The sequence below is a fragment of the Beta vulgaris genome, chromosome 8, assembly GCF_026745355.1.
Source record: "Beta vulgaris subsp. vulgaris cultivar EL10 chromosome 8, EL10.2, whole genome shotgun sequence".
In the NCBI taxonomy this organism is placed as follows: domain Eukaryota; kingdom Viridiplantae; phylum Streptophyta; class Magnoliopsida; order Caryophyllales; family Amaranthaceae; genus Beta; species Beta vulgaris.
In genome coordinates, this window is record NC_079209.1 from 57,759,911 (window position 1) to 57,781,528 (window position 21,618).

Consider the following 21,618-nt stretch of genomic DNA (forward strand, 5'->3'; position numbering starts at 1 on the left):
GACGTGTCCAAAAAGCTAAGGGAATGCGGACAATTAAAACAAATGGTCTATTGTTTCAGGACCAACATTACATCGAGAACATTGGTTGGTTGGGATAATATGTCGCTTAAACATCATATCTTTAACTGCTAAACTATTATGACAAATTTGTCGGACACAGATTTAAAGTTTGGGAAGGATATCTAATTTCCATATCCATCGGAAAGGCCAAAGAGGCTTGGGAGGAAGGTCGTGAGCTAGCTAGGTGGTCGATTTAATTGAATTTTTTTTCACTTGGAGTAGGACCCCAAATTGGTGTATTAGGTAGGTCATTAGTTGGGAGGGGAATCCCTTGTACTTCTAGTATTAAATGTCTAGGTAAAAATTTGAGTGAGATTTGACAAATTCCAACAATGGTCTGAGGTGATGAAAATGTACTAATTTTAGATCCAAGTCAATTGTATTGTTGTTTATATTGAGTAGGGAACATAGATTGTCTTGTCCTAATCAATTATCAAGCCAAAATCTGATTTGCTGGCCATCGCCACATACATGTCCAACGGATGCCCATTAACAGAAGTTCTCGTTGAGCCAAAATCTTCTTCCAAATATAGGAATCATTAGGTTTTGGAGTGTACTCAAAAAAAAAGATTTAGTATGTAAATATATCTCTTTGATTAGAGTAGACCAGAAGCTGCACTTAGTGGAAATCAAATTCCAACCAATTTTTGCTAGAAATGCTTTATTTAAAGGCATAGCGCGTCTGAGGCCTAAACCACCTTGGGGCTTAGGGGAACAGCCGAACAGATGGTATGCCAAGCTATAAAAGGAATGTTATATTTATCTTTGGCTTGTCGCCAAAAATATTGACGGTGCATTGTATCTATTGCTTTACAAATGTTAATCGGGATTAATAATGAGGAGTAAGAAAGTGGAAGAACTTCCAGATTAGTTTGGATAAGAGTATGACGTCCTACTTTGGACGATTCCAAGAGTTGGATTCATTGCAATGTTTTAGCCAAAAGGTGACTATGGTCACGCTTAGTAGGCGGGTAATACGAACTAAAACATATTCCAAAATAACAACCTAGACATGCTTTGAGGGTCATATTGAAATGACTAGCCACAAAGGTTTTTTTAGAATTAGAAATTCGCTTTGACAGTACAAGAGTTGGTTTGTGAAAATTACTCAGTTTGCCGGACATAGAACATAACTCATCAAGTATCGATTTTGACTTGTTTCAAGCTGAAGTAGTAACTTTACGAAAGACAAGACTATCATCAGAAAACATTAAGCATGGAATAGCGGAGCCCCGCGGGTAAAATTTAAAACCAAAGCTTGATTTTGCACTCTCAACAGTGAGTTTTTGGATAAGATTATCCATACAAATAATAAATAAGTATGGGGAGATGTGGTCCCCCTCACGGTAGGGATGGAAATTGATCGGGTTCAGGGCCGGTGGAGCTTCACCCGCATTCGTCACCCGCATAGGCCACCACCCGCATCCATCCATCCGTCATCCACTGGTTGAACGGGTGGTTAGCGGGTGAGTAGATATATTAGAGCTTTTACAAAAAATTGTGCCATAAGATACATACTTATTAAAATTTTCAACTAAAAAATTTAATAAAGTAAGTAAATAAACATGTGTAATTGATAATATGGATGATGGATATGTGTTAAGCAGGTGATGCGTCGGGTGATGGATAAAAAAAGTCGCACCCGCATCCATCACCTGCTTCACCCATCACCCGCTTTTCATCCATTTGTTTTGGATTTTCACCCGCTTAATAAAATAAAATTGGGTTAAGCAGATGATGGATGACATCATCCATTTTCATCCCTACTTCGCGGAGAACTCGATATGGTTCAAACCATTCAGTAGTATTACCATTAATTTTTAAAGAGTAGGAAACGGTTGTAACACATTTTTTAATCCACTCTAGCCATTTTGTTGAAAAGCCCAATTTCAATAAGATTTCTTAAAGAATATCTCATTCTATACGGTCATAGGCTTTCTCCTTATCTAGCTTTAAAGTACACAATCCTATTTACTTTATGATTTTTGGAAAGTGTTTAGAATTTCTTGAACAATAAGAAGGGAAAATTTCAAAAAACTACCTTTTATAACCAACTTTTTTCAAAAAACTACCTTTTAAAAATTTTCTTTCAAAAAACTACCTTATATAACAAATTCCTTTCAATATACTACCACTTTATGTTTATATTTAATATTGATCAATAAATGACAGTCACTGTAGCTGCTGTTGCCGACGGGGCAGCGAGAAAAGAAAGAGAAACGAGAGGGGAAGAAAGTAAAGCAATTTACGATGACTTAATCATTGGTGATTAAACCTCATTTATGACAAAATGGTAGTACATTGAAACAAATTTGTTATATAAGATAGTTTTTTGAAAGAAAATTTTTAAAAGGTAGTTTTTTGAAATTTTTTGATTATAAAAGGTAGTTTTTTGAAATTTTCCCATATTATCATGAATGGACTTGTTCGATGTGAAAGCATTTTGAAGAGGACTGATGTGCGCTTTTAGAATAGGGCACAACCTTTTGACCAATAACTTAGAAAGTGCCTTATAGATGGAATTAATCAAACTAATAGGCCTAAAATGATTAGGCGTTTCTGGAGTTAAAATCTTTGGAATAAGAGCGATAATAGTATGATTCAAAGAGGGAGGGAGGGGGCCATCATAAATAAAAAAAAATCATGAATAGCTAGACATAAATCATTACCAACAGTAGGCCAATATGCTTGATTTTTTTTGCGCCAAATCCATCTGATCCTGGTGCTTTATGGGGGGTTCATGTCAAAAAATACCACTTTGATCTCATCATCCGTAAAGGGGGATATCAAGTTGGAAGCATCCGAGTTGGAGATGATCAGTTGAACAAAAGATAAATCGATAGGCAAGAAGATGAGGAGAAGCGTTCCTTGAATGAATTAATAAGAAGATATTTATTTCCCCCGAAGAATCAATCCATTGATCAAGATCGTTTCTAAGCGATAAATAGAGGTGTTAATAGTTCGTTCTGTCATTTTATTGTGAAAAAACGAGAGTTTATGTCTCCTTGACATAGCCATTGTTTACGACTAAATTTGCTCCAATTTGACTGGCCGAAGAGAAGTAGCTTTTGTCGTTGTAAGATAAATCGATTAATGCGTTGCATTAGGAATGAGTTAAAATTTTGTGCCCAAAGTCTTTCTTCTAAAGATTTAACATTTTCATAATTTTTGGATAATTTATTTTGTATGTGCCCAAAAAAAACAATTAATCCACTCCTATAATAATTAAGTTTTAATTTAACAGAATTTATGATATACTACTCCCTCCTTCCCATATAAATACTCAATGTGTCTTCATTTTCCCGCAAAACAAACAGCAAACAACGATCAATTCACAACTTCTTTTCACTCTCTTTCTAATCCTTTTTCTTTTTCATTCTGACAAACATTTTCCATTCTTCATTTTTTCTTGTAAAAGGTGCATTGCGTTTCATATATTTTGCATTTCTGTTACAAATTTACCCAGCAATTTTCCCCACATTAAACAACTACTATATGCGTTATTTTTTCTTCTATTAGTTTCTTGAAATCAATTTACAGAAAAATGGGGAGGTTATTTCTAATCACATTACAAGGCCGGATTTACAGTTGCAGACATTGCGATACTCACCTGGGAATTGCCGATGATATCATTTCTAAGGTTCGTCAATTTCTTTTTCTTTGTTTTTATTTTTGTTTAATTTCCTTTTCGATATATGATGATTATAATACGTTAAATTTTGGTGGGTTTTTGATAATTTGCTTTTTCTTGAATGCAACATGTTGGGTGAATTTGTTTGGCTTATGTTTGATCGATGTTTAATTATTCTTGCAAATGTTTTTGTGAATTCTTGGGAAATTTGGATGAGGGTTTTTGATGATGAATGCGATTTTTTTCATGTTTTGATTCTTGTGTTGCTTGAATGTTGAGTGATTTAGTATGCATAATTGCGGGGTTTACTTGAAATGAAGAGAAGTGATTGGAATTTGGAAGTTTAACGTGTAAAAAGTAAATTGAAGAGTGGGTTTGGGAGCATTTTGGAGTTTATAAGAGTTTTTGGTGATGAATGCGATTTTTTTCATGTTTTGATTCCTGTGTTGCTTGAATGTTGAGTGATTTAGTATGCATAATTGCGGGGTTTACTTGAAATGAAGAGAAGTGATTGGAATTTGGAAGTTTAACGTGTAAAAAGTAAATTGAAGGGTGGGTTTGGGAGCATTTTGGAGTTTATAAGAGTTTTGAAGTTTAGCTTATAAGCATTTTAAAGAGGATTTTAACAGGATGGCGAGATTTGATCATGTCGCGGTTCTATAGCGTTTCTTGAAATTGCATAGATGTGGTCTATGTTCAGATACTGATCAAGATCAGCAGAGAGATCAAACATGGTTTTAGTGAACAGCCGACACAATTTGTTGCATATATTTATTTGTAGCTCTCAAATTCCTGGTTCCCCTAATGCTTTACGGAACTACTATCTCATCTACGAAGTTGAACTTTTATTGCTTTGTACACTTCAAACCCACCATGCTATCAAAGCTTGTTGTATACTGACTCTGTCCTTTAATAAGTGCCATCTTGCAAATGTATACGTCCTTTAACAAGTGTGTACTCAAAATTTTTAAGTGTAGAAGATTAGAGTATTTCAAATATTGCTATTCATTGCGTTTACTTGAACATTTCTATAGGAAGAATATCATTAATATGTAACTTCAATTGTAGAAATTGTCCTACAGACGTTATCTAAGTGTAATATTAGTCCTCAAAAAGAAAAAGGGTGTAACCTTAGTATGAGTAAACTGAAGCTTGGGTTACTAATTTGCAGAATCACTAGTCCTCTATGAACAGTGACTGATGACTCAACCTTCTGATTTCTCATCTATATGATAGAGGCTTTCTTTTTTTTGTTTGGAGGGGTGATTTCTCATCTATAAGAGTGTAACCTTAGTATGAGTAAAGAGTGTAATATATGACTTTTATTGGTTTAGAACATTATTCTCTAACTAAATTTGTTTCCTGTTTCAGTCATTCCATTGCAGACATGGCAGGGCTTATCTTTTTAATAATGTGTAAGTAAATGTTCAATTTTCAATAACTTGTCCCCTAAAAGATTTATTTGACTGCTTTGCCCAATGTAAATAGCAATAGTTAATATCAGAATTAGTGAGTTGATGTTCAATTTTTAATATTTTGTCCCCTTAAAGTTTTATTTGCCCGATAGATCTTTTTATATGCTGGGAAACTAATCAAGGAATTCCCCGGTTGGATGTTTTTGTTGATAGTTGTTACTTGCTGGGATCTTCAATCAGGAATAACTTTCTTGTCTGTGAAATTCGTGCCAACCTCTGATAATGGGCAGATGTCTGATAAATCAACGTTTCGGCAAACTGTCTTTTCCTTCTGAGATCCTTTAGTTCAATGGTCTAATAGAAATAGGCTATTTGCAATTTAGGGGTAACAGTAAAAGAGCCTCCTTGAATTGTATGGATATGGTCCCACCGGGGAGAGGCAATGAGGCATTATAGGTGTCCGAGTAATTGCATATGGTATGTCATGGCATTTGATGATTTCAAGTATCATCACAAAGTATTTCTCCTGACATTTTAACAATTTCCAATTTTCTATATTTTACTAGTGGCGTTTTATGTTAATTCTCTTCCTCCACGCCTTTTATCATTTCATGTGCTCCAAATAATGTGACAAAATACTTGTACTTCGATTCAGTGTGAATATCACCCTTGGAGAGAAGAAGATCGGGTGATGATGACAGGATTGCATACAGTGGTAGATATATTTTGTGTTGGCTGTGGCTCAAATGTCGGGTGGAAATATGTAAATAACTCCTTCTATGCAACATTTTAACATTTTGTTTCGGAAGTTTCATCCACAGCAGTCATCACGGAAATAATACTTATTGCAGGAGGTTGCGGATGAGATGAGTCAAAAGTACAAGGGAAGTTCATACTAGAGAGGTATGTAGATCTTTTAAGACTTTCAAAGGTTATTTGCTCCATAGACTTTTGTTTGCACTTATGATACCACATTAGCATGCTTTTGTTTGCACTTATGGCTTACTAGCTCTCTGTTGAACACCCTGTGTATTGACAATTGACATCAGTACTTCTACTACCTAACATGAGTTAGCTACACAGTGACAATATTGTCAATACATGTGATACTAGATAGAGAACTGATTAATTAGCCAATTATGCGTTTCATTGGATTTTCTCTTCTCTTCACATAAGCGAAGATCTCCACTTTTCTTTATCTTTCTCCTCGTTCCTGGTTTTTTCTCTATGGTACATCTCTATGTTAAATTTATCAGCAAGCATAGCTTCTGGTTTCCTTGTTCCATTCTAGTCTTGTAGATCAGCTCATGATGTTTGGACTTACCGTGCAGATTCAAGGTGTTAGGCCCTACTGGAAACATGTATACGATCACTCAGGCGCTTCAGCTCCTCAGCGACGTGGAGAACACAGATGATGCTTAATTTGATTCAACAGAAGTCAAAGACTTTGTGTAGTACATTCTTTAAACCATATTATAGACTTTTAGTGATCTTGTCAATTGATGGTTGTCTGTATCTTCTACTTTGATAGTACTTAATATCACTAGGGTGGATAGTTCTTACATGTAATGGAGTTGCAGCTGCTATGCTTCCTTGTTAGATAGCAGCCAATTGATTTTGGCATAGTTCTTGTTAGATGCTATGTGAAGAACTGATTTCTTAATATCCAGGCTTTCATAATCTCTCTTCTATTTGGGTTTCTTTTTTATGAATTACTACGCATCTTATGGGCTATGTTCTTTTGGCCCATGTTAGAGGGACCTGAACTTTTGGAGAAATGATCTAATTCGACCTATCACTTTTAGAAGGGTTTTTCTACATATATAGTGTCATGTGTTTTACAAAATTCTATGTTGTACCTAACCTTTGTTAAGTTTTTCACATTGTACCCGTACATTTCTATATGTTACACAAAATGCTCTTATACAAAATATTAACCAGTAGATTTTAGGACTTTCTTACCATAGTGATTATAAGGTAGGATTTTTTAACCTTATGAGTTGATTAAGGTTTTGGGTATAATCCAAAGAAATTGAAGGTTAAGTGGGGTTCAAGGTTCGATCTTCTATTAGTAAGGAGATTTTGAGTAACGATTAAAAAGGTTATGGGTACAATTTGAAAAGTTCAAAAAAGTCTCGTATAATGTAGAACTAGCTTTTGGCCCGTGCAAATTGCACGGGAATTTTTTGTATTGTAAGAATATTTACATTCCAACAATACTTAATACGTGCATATATTTCATGTTTGCGTCAAAAGTTGATAAATTATAAGATAATGAATCGTATATTTGATGTTATTTCCCCTTAGATTATGTTATGTAAATTTATAAAGTGATTGACTTACTAAAGACATTAACTACTCCTTTTCTAACTATGTGTTTACTTCTTAAAAGAAATTATACGTTTAAAGTATATGATATACTTTTTTTTTTCTTTGGCTTAATATTAACTTTCAACCAGCAAAATACATGATCGTCTTTATGTAGCAAATTGAATATTCTCCCAATTTGAACATCAGTTGTGCAATTTAGACCCATAAATTTCAATTAGAATAAATTGACCTCTAATGTATTGTTCCATGTTTTATATTCACCCAATGTTTTTAAAAGGTTTAAGGATATTTTTTTAAAAAATTGATCATATAATCGTATCATTGCATTTAACTACACCTTTGCGCACAAAACTTACCCATTACATGTAAAAGCGTGTACTTTATAATATTGGTATGATTCTATTGCCATTCCAAGCATGATATACTTTATATTTTCACACACTTATATAAAGTGGTCTACACGACTACACATATTATTATATGATTATCTTTTTTTATTTTTATTTTCTCGAAACTGGTTACATAATTATGGAGTTCTAGTCGTCGACGAATTTTGTTTATGAAATTTGAAAAGGGGATATTAAGTTAGTTATAAAGCTTTATAATATATGTTGCACGTAAATTAATTAAAATTAGGACTACTAATTTAGATTTAGATAGACTCGTCCAATATATGCAGTTATTCTATGTATCTCTTATTTTGCCACACATTTTTATCAAGTTTTTAAAAATATTTCAAGTAACTATAAGCTATAAGATGTCTTATTATTAATTTCTTATCCTCTAAAATTCTCCTTGTATTTTCAAACTCCTTTTATTTTATAATTCAAAGGCATTTGTAACTAAAATTCCAAAATTAAAAGCTTTTAAATGGGAAGGTAATGATATAAAAAAAAACATTAAAATAGTTTTTTATATCAAACATTTCTTAACTGAATCGTTTCAATTGACTCCTAATTTTTCTTTTATGTTGATTGTCAAATAATGTTTATATATATAGTCACCAATTCACCGGGTACAACGCTTATATGAAGACAGCTTATTTACTTAATTAAGTGACCAATATTGACTTAAAAGTGACTCATTTTGGGTAATGACTACCATCAACAAAATTTAGGGTGTTCAGGAAAACCCACCCTAAATTACCCGTCCCGAAAAATCTGATGATCCACAACAAAAAAAAAAACGGGTATCAAATTTGATTTTTTTTTTTATCGGGTCGGGTAAAAATTTGTAAGCCGGGTCAGGTAATGGGCCGCATATATACAATAAATAAGAAACATATTTGGCTTATTTAATAGTAGTATATAAAGTGTAATATAAATAAAAAGTAAGATATATTCCAAAAAAAATAAGACTAAGATTTATGCATTATACATCAACAACTAAGAGAAAGCATAAATATCATATTATACACCCAAACTTTGAGAATGCAATGCTTATTTATGCTAATATTTGAAGTAGGGGGAATCGTATTATAATGGCCAAATCATGACTACGATTTATGCGTTAGACATCATCATTTACTTTAGTCTGAAGTAGTCCTACTTCAACCAAATCATGACTATATCATACTTTGACGATTATCACTCTAGACATTTGGTAATAACTACAATTCCCACGAAAAGTGATTAGCATAATTTACTAATAAAAATTATAATCTAAAAACTATACCATAGACATTCTACATTATTACTCTACTCTCTCTTATCAAACACCCCCTTTACCCCTCTCTTATTCTTGCATCTTCATTCATGTCAGTCATCTTTAACAAAAAAAATCTGGTCCATATTATTTCCTAAAAATTTATAACTACAATTTCTCATTTTCTCTTTATAGCCTCTGTTTCCTTAGTCTGGGTTGCTACCCATCAGGCATTGATGTTGCCACCATCACCGACATTGTGTTGCACCCCTTAAGTTGGTTGAGATTTGTGTGATCCCAAATAGAATCCACATCCAGGTCTTTATCTTTTGGTTGAGATTCAAGATTTTTTATTTGGAATTATGTTTTTTAAGCATTGTTATTCAAATTTGGATTTTTTTCTGCCACAAAATTCAGTAATCTACTTGTGGCCACCACCGTCATCGCTGTGTACCTTCATGCTTCCACTTATATCTTTCTCTCTCATCTGATGTTACACTATTGTTAATTTTTTATTATTCTTCGCACCATTTTCCTCTCTTGATAGCATATTGTATTAGATACTCTTCTCATTCATCTTTTGCTATACAATTCAGCTACTGGTAGCACTACTTGTTTGGGGGATTGATTTCGGAAGTGAATTATTATGATTAACTTACATAGCCGGTATATAATGCCACGATTTATATTTAATTTTCCAAAATTAAGGAACCATTTTTTGATATAATTGATTTACAAATCACAATTGTGTGAGATACTATTTCATTGATTGCCAATATTCCCTTTGCTATTAGGGATGGGCAAGGGTCGGGTCCGGTTGGACCCTAGACCCGGACCCTAATTTTTTTTTTGCAGACCCAGACCCGGACCCGGACTCTAAGGGTCTGAAAAAATTGGACCCTGACCCGGACCCTTAGGGTCTGAATTTTTTTTTGATTCCTTTTTGTTTTATCTCTCATCCATTTGAGGAGTTACACATATCATATATAAGTATATAACTATAAGCAGTTAAATAAGCCAACAATAGGCAAGAAATTGTTAAAAACATATTAGTATTAAAGTTTGACTTATTCAAAAATAATCAAAAGGTTGACTTGTTTTTAGTAAATGGTTTAAAAGTTTAATTATTCTTGACAATTTTTACTAACAATTATAAGAACTAATGAGAACCATTACTATTACAAATAACTAGCAACTACATTTGCTAAATTCGTCAATCGTTGTGTTTGGATGGAGGAAAGTTTAAATTATTTAAAAATTAAATGATGGTTACATCTTACATGATGATTACTAAATCAATTGACACTAGAAGGATAACTCTTAGACTTAAAGTAATTGAAATTATCTCTACTTACTCAAGGTGTAATAACTCACATTAGTAGTTTTTTCATGTGTTAGATTTGTACTTAGTTGAGATGTATTTTATATATATATATTATATATATATATATATAATTATATATATATATATATATATATATATATATATTTAGGGAGTGGGTTGGGTTCTAATGAAAACCCTCTTATAGTGAGAACCATTTAAAATGAGTAAACGACTTCATAAAATGAACAAAAATAAAGAAAAAAAATGAGCAAAATCATTAAATGATAGAAAAAAAAACGTAAAATGAGCAAAAATGTAAAAAGTTAAAAAAAATGTAAAATGAGCATAAAAAAGTTAAATGAGAAAAAAGTAAAATAAGCAAAACGTAAAATGAGCAAAATGTTCGCTACCTGTACATCTCAAATGTTACTTGTAGTAAAGTTATACAATCGCTAGTCCGCTACCTATAATCTACTTCAACCGCTACCTGAACCTACAAGCTTACCTACCAAACACTCAAAAGGTTCTTAAGTCGTGTTTCTGATCTTTTCAATCTCTATCCGCTACCTAAAATGCTAGTGCTAAACATGCCTTTAACTTCTATTTCAAAAAAAGTTGGATATTCTTTTACGTTTTACTAGAATTTAGTGGAACTAATCTAACCTATAAACAATATACAAAATGGATTATGAAGATATACTGGGATATAGGATATGTTTTATTCAACTTATAGAACATATCTAACCTTACTAGACCTTATTTTGTAGTTGAACTTATTTGACCTTATTTTATAAATGTGTCAAACCTTATTTTTGTTGAACGAAATCTGAAATTCTTATACCTTGTGTGAACTTATCTAAAAAATTTCTAATAAAAACTAAGGCTCCGCTTTTTTGGACTGAGAGAAATGGAACTAAACCGAACTGAGGTAAACTAAAATAAAATGAACTTAACTGAACTGAAATGAGAAAAATTAAATTTCAAAAACAAAACTAAACTGAACTGGAATTAACTAAATTGAAAATAAGTCCAAAAGAACTGGGCCTAAAAAGAAGTTGAACAAAACTTCACAGGGACATAATGTAGAACTACTCATAGATAGTGCACACGTCCGTATGACCGTATGGTGAGGAAGGTGCGCACATGTAAAATTGTACATGTATAACAAGCCAAATGTACATTAATAACAAGTCAAATGAACACAATCACACATGTACACAGCTAACCAGCCAAATAAACATACATACATCTCTATTAGTATATATTCGTTGATATTAGTTTTTATACTCATAACTTAGTGCTTAATATTCATCATACGCACCTTATTCATCATACGGACATGTACACTGAGTGACCTACTAATTTTCACTCAAATTGGCAAAACCCTCCCTCTAGAAACAAAACGGTTTTGTCAAAACCAATAGTTTACAGTCAAACGAAGGAAGCCAACAGTGAAATGCGCTCGTCCTCAGTCGATTTAATTGAGGTCTGTTCTTTGATTAATCATCTTATGAGGATTCATAAGCTAAATCTTCATAAGTTATTTCAATTTGTTTATATATAATCGTTCTTTAGTTTACTTCCGTCTGAAATATCGTATGTAATTTTCTGTAAAAGATGAATTCGATACAGCACTATAAAACCCTAGGTTTACTATAATCTGCAATTGGGAATTTTTGATGAAGTTTGGAACCAATGTTGTAGAATTCTCTAGCTGAAATTTGTTTATGGGGTTAATTATTGTGCAAAAATGGAAAAAATAAAGAGGTAAAACCTATTGTATGAATTTAGTTGAATGGTTTTGATGTTTTGTTTGTGAATTCGGCATGATAGGATAAATGGATTGCTAATGTTGACATGAGAGTTAGATGTTAGAAATTTTTGTTGACAGACTCGAAAAGTCTAAACTTTTATATAGATTGAGTCATTGAGACTCGGTAGAACGGGGTGTGAAGACCTTGCTACATTGTGTTAGCTACTTTGGTCGTCCTAAAAATATAGTTTAACTTTGAATATTAGTTGTCCAATGTTTAAATCGCCCCCATAGGTTCTACACCCAATTCGTAACTAGAGAGTTTTTCGGGTCCTTTGAGAATTGGAGCTAAAATTCCGGAGGTTGTACTATAGTAAGAGAGATGCATTTTAAAAATGCTATAATTTTATCCTAAGTAAACGTGATGGAAAGAATGATGTTTCGTTTCCATTTTTTGTTTTGAATCATATTCAACTTTTGTGGGACTGATAGAGTATATGTTAACGAGATGGATTGGTGGGGAGTAGACTTAACTGTCGATGGATTCATAATCTTTTGAAAAAAATTTTACTAAGCACTTGGAAGTTGGAAGTCTTGAAAGCTAAAGCACAACCTTCTCCGTCTCTCTGTCAACAGGCATTGCAATAGGCTGATGCCATTAGCTATTTGCAAATTGCGAAATCGCAATCTAGTTCAAGATGATATTGAAAAACACACTTGCTAGTTGGCAAGTCTTGTTTCTTCAAAACTATATGCTTCTTTCTTTACAGGGTTCTTGTCCTATGCTTTTATAAAATTGCAAGTTGAATTCATGTGCTGATAATAGATTGGAATACAGTGTAGACTGGTGGTTTGTCTTTTGATCATAGTTTCCAGATGCACCTTCCATTCTACTTATGTGTAGTAGGAATAGGAGAATTTCACATAATATATATGGGTGGAGGCTTTTGTTGTCTAATTTCATAGAACCATTAATATGATAATAGAAATTACATATGTACGACCATCAACCTACCAGATACCCCTTTCGAGGGCCCAATTTCTAGAATGATGGTCCACGATCCAGGCTTTTCCTTAAAGAGTGGCATAAGTATGGCTGCCGTGTATAGTGTTTTAAAGTTTAATCTATCCCATCTGCACTTTTAGGTATAGACAATTTCTCCAGGAATACCACAACCTATTTTGTGACTAAAATATCTGCTAACTGGAAAAGGGATCAACCAATAGCTCCGATATTTACGAGCCTGTCGAGGAATTATAAACGAAGCGTGAAATCTGAATGGCACAAATGACTAATTTGATCAATCGAGCTCTGCCTATATAGGATAGAATATAAAAGATCAGCAGCTAATACACGCATTATCCTTCTAGATGATGATACCCAAGTATCTAAATTGGAGATTCTTTCATCAAGGTCCTACATGCTCAAAATTTCTCTGTTGATCCTATAAGGTACACCCTTAAGTAAATTGAACTATTGCTAGGATTTACTGGAAGCCTTGGAATAAGTGATGGTTGCACAAACAATTGCGGTGTACTTGATTTTCCAACTGCTGTGCATATTAGGTTAACAAGTTAATGAATAGCTGTCTACTAGGGATGGTTGCTTGGATGGTACTATCTTTAAACCAGGTACTGTGTGGAAGGACAAGGCACTGTTGTTTCTTAAATTTTCTTATAACCAATAAACTTTTATTGATGTAGAGATGTTGACAAGTTAATGTGACTGATTAATAGGAGGACTTTGGCTTGATACATGTACCAGCATTCATACTTCCTTGGAAGTCGAAGCAATTGACTACGCATCTAGTTGATGATTACTGAGGCACAAAAGTTTGCATGGCTTCACCTAAGGTTTGGTGGGATGTTGCCAAAAAGTGTTTTACAGTTGGCCTCATATCCCTGACTATTTCTGACCGATTTTGCTCTATCACGCATATATTAGGACACTCTATGTCTCCAACATTTAATCCTGCACACAGTACTTTCGATGGTAAGTGTTGTGTTTTGATGAATGAAATGCTTTTGACATTTTTTTATTGGTCCGACTGTATATCCACTAAGTTTTTCTTTTGCAGACTATGTTTTGGTGGAGAAATATTGCCTCAGGAGGTACAACTTTTCATGCGGTGATGTGATAGTTTTCTCGTGAGTTTCTTATGGAGCTCCTTTATTTGGTTGTCAAATCTCAACATGCTTGTATCTTACTGACACAACAGAAGAAACTCTGCCCATTTACATACTTGCTGACTTGTATGGTAAAGGTGATATATGATTATCTCTCAAATAAACTACATTAATCAAGACTCACAGATTACATTAAATTGGAGGATTTAGTTGGCAGCAAAACACACTTTTTTTTTCGGCAATAGGATAAGCAGTGAGATTTAAAAGGAAGTTCTAGAAATGCAATTAATTGGTGGATTTGAGCTAAGGTATATGTAACAGTCAGCTGAGTGGATAATCTGCCTTAGGTCACCAAATATAATCAGCAAAATGAACCTCCTTTCAGAGAATTAACAAACTATAACGGACTTGCCTTCATGACTGGATTACTGTTGGTCCTGCCTCCTGGGCCAATCTGCTATCCAGCAAGTATATCTTTGCAATTGGGCCACACTATTAGCTATTGGACTTCTATGTAATACACTCCAAGAAAATTCTTTGCAGTTGTAACTCTTGCCTAGGGCTTTTGCAGTAATCAATTTCCTGTTTCTTTTTACAAGAGAAGTACATGCACAATAATTACTAGTACTCAATCAGTCATTTGTATGCTAGTCTGTGTTAGGTTGATTAATACAATCATGTTACCTCATTACAATGTAAACGCTGTCTTTATATGTTACTGCATGTGGTTGCCTTTGTTCGGCATGGACTTTATGGAGATCATGTTTATAATTAGTGTCTTCATTCAACACCTTGGCTTCTTTTCTGATTCTTTCTCCGTCTTTCAAAATATGTCAGCTCTCCAAGTAATCACAGGGAAAAACATGTGAAGAGGATCATGGCTATGCCTGGTGATTGGCTCACTCTGTCTGATCCATATGATATAGTGAAGATCCCTCATGGCCATTGTTGGGTGGAGGGAGACAATTCAGCTTCCAGTGTGGATTCAAGATCTATTGGTCCAGTATGTTATGACTCTTTATTGAACTTAAATGCTTTAGATGCTGTTTGATTGGAAAGAAGGTACGGGTTTGAAATTTTTAATCATGAACCTATGCCTAGGATTTGGTTTGAAACTTTTGAAGCTGAAACTTGTGTGCCCATGCTGGGAAACCAAATGGCTTAGGATTGCAAACTGATGGAAGAGTTTGGTTTTGTTCATTCCCCCTTCACATGTTACACCCTGATGCTTGTTGTCACTATAGTGTGGCAGATGTGAGATGAGTGGCTTAGTCATGCTTTGATCCACCAGATTTGTTGCACTAAGCCTCTATTAGGTTGGCTGAAAACATTTTCAATGTAAAATGTTTTTTCCTGCAAAGCTTTTCGAGGGGAACACACAACTTTGGCCTAGATTTTCCTTTGTTTGGTTCCTTGAAAGAAATATTGGAGGGAAATAAGAAAATGGAAATGGAAGAGTGAGGAAGTCGGGGAGAGGAAGAAAAATTTGGCATTCTCCAAGGATGAGCTACTTTCTTTGAAAATTATTTTCTACTCTTTAACAATCCAAACAAATGGAAATGAGAAGCAGGCCCGTCCCTGAGCCAGGGCAAGAGGGGCGGCCGCCCTGGGCCCGGGGATGACAGGTCATTCATTACTGATTTCCAGCCACAACACTTGAAAAATTAATCTCATGAATTAAACAAGAACAAGTGAACACAAATGTGCGCATCTACAAATTGTAACATAAATTTTCTTATCATTTACTTGCATGAAACAAAGATGAGATAAGAAGTTAAACCAGAAACTCGAGTCATAAGTTTATAACATGTAAATTATCACTAAAAACATGAGATAGCATGTATGAGAAAGAAAAAATAAGTTGAATTCATGAAACAAATAGCATAAAACCAATCGCATGAATAATCACATGAAGTAGATCTCAAAAATCGCAATTCCACACCAAAATCCGCAACAAAACAAGTAGATTCATCTAAGGAACAAAACAACAACCTGGAACGAGCTTCTGCAATTCGAGCTTTGCGTATCACATATGAGAGGTTCCAGATTCCAGAGGTTCTAAAGGAATTCAATTTGCTTATGACTTGGGCACCGGCACCGACACCGTGAGCGTTTTTGGAGTGTTACTCCGTACTCGGATATAGGCTATATACCTATGTAGTTTAAGACTACTCCCTCTGTTTCAAAATATAAGTCATTTGCGCTTTACGATAATTTGCTTTGACCATAAATATCTCTCAAATACGATAAGTAAAAATTATAAAAAATATGCCGTTGGATTCGTCTTGAAAAATACTATAATAATATTATTTTTTAAAATTTTATATCAACATAAATTGAGAGTAATTAACGGTCAAAGTTCAACCTCGAACATCGTGCGTGCCTTATATTGTGAAACGGAGGGAGTATATGCGAGTAAGGAACAGAAAAGGTAAAGTACTAAATACCGTATAAAAATACAATGTATTTAGGGTGTTAGTAAAAAATTTAGGGCGTCAAATAGCAAAACTCATTTTTTTTTATGCACAACATTCGAAAATGTAACATAAATTGACGAGTTTATCTCTATTATATAAGCAAAGTGATGAGCTACGGTGTCGTCTTGTAAAATTATTGTTCTACCCTTTACTTATTAAAAAATGCTAACTATAAAATATTCAATTCTTTTTTGATCATTTTATGTTTGTAATAACTAATAAGGAAACTTAAGATTGTTTAATTTATAATAAGATATAATGTACACATAAAATATTTTCCAAAATAATATGCTTAAAAGAGATATTTTTGATTGAAAATGAAACTAATCTAACTAAAGCAATTTCAAACAATTAAAAAGTAAGAACTTATACATTAACATAAATTTATGCATATGAGACAGTAATAGCGTATTGTACATCGATGATTGTTAGAATTCTAAATATTATCATATAAATAGGATTATTATTCCTAGCACTGTTCTCTCCATCTTATTTTCAATTCAGTTACAATCAGTTGGATTCATGCTCCGTTTGGTAGTGTGTAAAATATTTTCCATGAAAATTAGTTTTCCTTTTCCTCTCATTTTCCGTTGTTTGCTATGCTAAGGGGTGTAATTCCTGTAGGTGGTTATCTAATCCTTGAGGTTTTTTTGAAGAATTGTGAAGGAAAACCCATTGTGACGGGCTCCATGAGTTGGTTTGTTACTGAGTTTGGTGAATCTGACGGGGCGTTTGGTATGAGGGATTGGGAGTTTGGGGATTAGAGGATGGAATTGGGAATGGGAGTTAGAAGGTGGGAATTCATTAAATATATCTCAATCCCTTGTTTGGTATGTTAGTGGGATTATGTTGGGAATATTATTATCCCATGTTTGGTATGAGGTACTTAAGTAGGGAATATATTGCTAAATTACAAATTTACCCATTTTAATGAAGGATAGTAAAATAAGAGCAAACAATATTGGTGAAGTATATTTTAATGAATGGTAAATTCGTCTTTTGCATAACAAAATAATCTCCCTCCTTAATACCTGCCCCCTCCCATGTCTTATTGGTGGGATAAGAGGGTTTTAATCACATTCCCCTTCACATGGTAATTTAGATATCCCCTCAAACAAACATGGGATATCTACCCATGGGGATATAATATCTCATTCCCACCCCGTAATCCCCCTAAACAAACACCCCCTGAGGGTATTATAGAAGGACATCCCAATGATTCTCATTTTCTCCAGGTGAAGGTCAAATGGTTAGAGTAAAAAAGAGAGGCAATATAAATAAGATTGATGCATAAAAGGATAATTTTGGTTCCAGAAATAGTTTTATGACTTTTATCTTATTTTTTACCTTACTTATCTAATCTTAGGCGGATATATGGAGTTGGTAGATGCAATCCTTAGGTGCGTATGCCTTTTAACATTGATGATAGTTATTAATTTGCAAACTTCTAAATTTTTGTCAATTTATTTTATCTGATTCATTTTCCTCTACGTTCTTATTAGTTTTTGTTTAGACTAGTGATAATACCTCCATACTCAAATGTGTTGTTTAAGTCTTTCTTATGTTGCAGATGTTATCAGTTACTAATAAAAAACAATAATATGATGGTTGGAGATCGTAAAAAGGCGAACTAAAACGTTTGTATAGTTGCAAGGAGTATCAACTTAAAAAAGATGTACGTAGTACTATAAACTATGCATCATCCTACCCTTTTAAGAGTGGGAAAGGTGGTTTATGAACAATAATTTACATGTGCATTGGGGCGTTGTTGTTGTTGTTAAAAAAAATTATTTCTAACTTGCTTTTGCTATTAATCTTCACCTTTCAGCTACTTCGCTTTTATGCCTATTATGCAACAAATTATCCATGGCAAGAGCTTTGCCAATAAGAGCTTTGGGAGTAGGTTCTTGTTTTCATCATCTAAGTCGTTTTTTCTCATGGTTTGCAATAAAACTAAGGTTTTATAAACAAAATCTCTTTAGTTTAAGAATGAGCTGGCGAAGCACGTTGCTGCTGGTGGCGTTCAGAAGTAGGTCGTGGAAACAGGCAACCCTTTATATCTGAAGAAGGTGAATTTTGGTGGTTCGAAATTGTGAGTGCGGGTTTACCAATTGAATTGTTGGAACGAAATTGTTGTATGTATGCTTGAATTTGTTCGAAAATAAAGTACATTTATTTGCTTGAAATTGTTCGAAAATATTGTGTATTTGGTTGAAATGGGTCGAAATTGTTGTGAATTTGTGTGAAATTGTTCGAATTTGAAGTACATTAATTAAATTGAAGTACATTAATTTTCTTGAAATTTTTGGTTGAAATTGTTCAAAAATGCAGTTTATGATGATTTGATATTGTTGGTAGTAGTTTATTTGGTTGTTATAAACACAAATTCGAAGTAATTTCTTGTAAAATCTGTGGTTTGGTTTATGTTTTTATGTATTGTTTTGTGCATTTAATTTAATAATATAAATAATTCGAAGTAATTCTGGGGTTGTTGTTGATAATTTGAGGGTTTATCTTCAGATTGTGTATTTTATTTAGAGTTTGGTTGGAATCTTATTTTGATATGGAGAAGGTTTCTGTTAGCATATTGATTTGTGAAATTGCAATATCTAGACTATTAGTTTTCCTTAAGCCATTACTTGGTGAGTAGTTCTCATAAGGTTTTAATCTATGGAGGCCAAAACAGCCACTAGATTGTGGATTTATTGAGATAGTTACAGAGTGAGTATGCACTTGTGCTGGACAATAAATATTCCACGTTGTCCAATCTGATATTCTTCCTCCATTGTCTTTGTTAAGTGATAAAAAAAGCAACTGCAACCTACTTGTCTCACTTATGAGTTGATAAAAAATTTAATCCATTAAGCGGCGTGAATAAGATGTTTATGTAGCAAATATAGTATTGCTAACTGACATGCTAAAGTCATATAACCCAATCAAAAGTAATAACCTAAATCTTTAATTAAAGTAGATAGGGAAGTAGGGTCGAATCCACAGAGAAACAGGTTTTTTTACTCTAATTAATAAGTGTAATCTAAACTATTAACAAAATGATAAATTTAATTTTATCCCTATTGTTTTTTGTTCTGAATAAGTTTAGAGTAGTTCATAATATTTTATTAAAATAATGCAAAGCAAATTAATTAAAAAGAATAGACCTTTAATCCATAATTTTTTTTTAATAAAATTTTGATATTATCTAATATAAATTTCAATTATTTTTTATCATTAATCATTTAATTGTGCATGTACTTACCTCATTATCTTAACGTCTCTTTCAAAAATTTCGGACCAAAAAATTGTTTATTTTTTGGTCTAGACCGAAAAATAAAACGTTCAAAAAACTTGAACTTAATCAGGGCCCTAATATGTAGGCCGCCCTTAGGCCTCCAAAATCTCAGAAACGGGGCTGATGAGAAGTTCACTATTGCAAATTGTTCTACTCCCAACTAAACACTCTCTAGGAGGCTGCACTTCAAAATTTGGGGGTAGCTTGGAGTACAGCAAAATCTTATGGAAGAAGGGGAAGGGTGGGTGGCAGGGAAGATGATGTTGATCCAGTGGAGTGACAGTAAGCATTGGAGAAAGTAGAATCTAGATAACGAAGTTTTGTTATTATGAAGTTCAAATAATTAAATTTATCTTGTATACTAAGAGGGCGTTTGGTATAATCAACGTAAACGGAATGGAAAAGATATGGATAAGGAGGGGAAATGAAAATAATAATCGTTACCTTTAATTGTTGTTTGGTATCCTAGTGGAATAGAAACAATTGAGAGGTTTATGATTGAGGAAGGAAACATGATTTGTTTCCACTAGTTTGACAAGGGTAACAAATGGGGGGATTATGTTTCCTTTTGGAAACGGTATTTGTTACTTAACACCCATACCACCAAACAATTAGAAATGGAAACGCTTATTTGAATCCGCTTCCTACATCAAAAATTTTCATACCAAACACCCTCTAAAAGTGTACTAAATGATGACTTCAAAGGTTTCAAACTCCATTTTGTCTCTAGAAGTTGAATGTGCGCAATGGTTTTATGCACTTGAAGAGATATTTCACACATTTGTTTGAACATACTAGTTTTGATAGTGTAACACGTCAGTGATAAATAAAACTGCTCTGTTTTCTGCCATTTTCTTCGAAGATTATGAATTTCTTTTGAATGGCCTACCTATCATAGCATTGTAGCACTTGTAAGTTGTATGTTCTTCTAGTCCCTTTTCTCTGTCTCCAGGAAGCTAGATGTATTATTGTCTGGCTACATGACGGAGTAGATTTCATTGATCTTGCCCCCTCCCCCCTGGTTTTTAGCACTTGTAGACAGTTGTCTGAATAGGTAGAATGACTTTGGGTGCGTGGCAAAATAGCGTCATGATTTACTAAGCAATTGCTGATTGTGATTTCTGAAGAGTGAACATAAAATTGGATGTGTTCAAACTTCATTCCTAGCATTGTAAATTGATTTGCTTGCATCATTTTTGTGACAGCCTTTCGTATGCGTTACGCCTGACCTAAAGTTTGGGCTTTCTTTGGCAGGTTCCTCTAGGTTTAGCGCAAGGTAGAGTCACACACATTTTGTGGCCGCCTCAACGGATGGGTAAAGTGGAGAGAGTAGTTCCTCAACACAGGCTTTCATATCTTTAACTAGGCAGATTAAAGAGAAGTTTCATTTTTGGATTTGGTGCACTTTCTTACTCTGAAAATTTTGATAGTAACTCGGGAGAATAATCGGGCTTATTTTTTCCTATTGTTTGTTCTATGAATTCCTCATTGCTGTTTTTCTTGTTAGTTTTACTGAAAGCTATAGAAGTTTTTACAAGATCTATCAATGCTTGCTCAATTGCTCGTT

General features: G+C 33.6%; 1 protein-coding gene, 1 long non-coding RNA gene and 1 pseudogene across 7 annotated transcripts; 2 read left to right on the forward strand and 1 right to left on the reverse strand.

The window, feature by feature from the left end:
- Positions 1–1,592: 1,592 nt before the first annotated feature.
- LOC125492525 (protein yippee-like At3g08990) lies at positions 1,593–6,797 on the forward strand (annotated as a pseudogene).
- Positions 6,798–11,820: 5,023 nt separating this feature from the next.
- On the forward strand, positions 11,821–21,592 carry LOC104902137 (uncharacterized). Of its 6 annotated transcripts, none has more exons than XM_048635120.2 (6): positions 11,853–11,891; positions 13,725–13,790; positions 13,896–14,151; positions 14,237–14,306; positions 15,123–15,288; positions 21,306–21,592. In XM_048635120.2, exons 3-6 carry the CDS (start codon positions 13,998–14,000, stop codon positions 21,411–21,413), a joined length of 498 nt encoding a protein of 165 aa, XP_048491077.1. In that variant the 5' UTR covers positions 11,853–11,891; positions 13,725–13,790; positions 13,896–13,997; the 3' UTR covers positions 21,414–21,592. The 6 variants fall into 6 exon arrangements, with proteins under 6 accessions (XP_048491073.1, XP_048491080.1, XP_048491078.1 ...); XM_048635117.2 differs by lacking the exon at positions 11,853–11,891 and adding an exon at positions 13,530–13,610; XM_048635116.2 differs by lacking the exon at positions 13,725–13,790 and having other exon boundaries at positions 11,821–11,891.
- Positions 15,644–16,434, reverse strand: LOC130589749 (uncharacterized). The gene is made up of 2 exons (XR_008967390.1): positions 16,278–16,434; positions 15,644–15,921 (listed from the first exon to the last, which is right to left on the reverse strand). It is a non-coding gene; the product is annotated as an uncharacterized LOC130589749 (long non-coding RNA).
- Positions 21,593–21,618: the final 26 nt, after the last annotated feature.

Excerpts from the sequence above, each read along its gene's own strand:
- LOC104902137 (XM_048635116.2), top strand. The coding sequence starts at position 13,998 with ATGGCTTCACCTAAGGTTTGGTGGGATGTTGCCAAAAAGTGTTTTACA. Across the intron at positions 14,307-15,122 it reads GGTGATGTGATAGTTTTCTC|CTCTCCAAGTAATCACAGGG; the intron begins GTGAGTTTCTTA and ends AAAATATGTCAG. Across the intron at positions 15,289-21,305 it reads ATTCAAGATCTATTGGTCCA|GTTCCTCTAGGTTTAGCGCA; the intron begins GTATGTTATGAC and ends TTTCTTTGGCAG.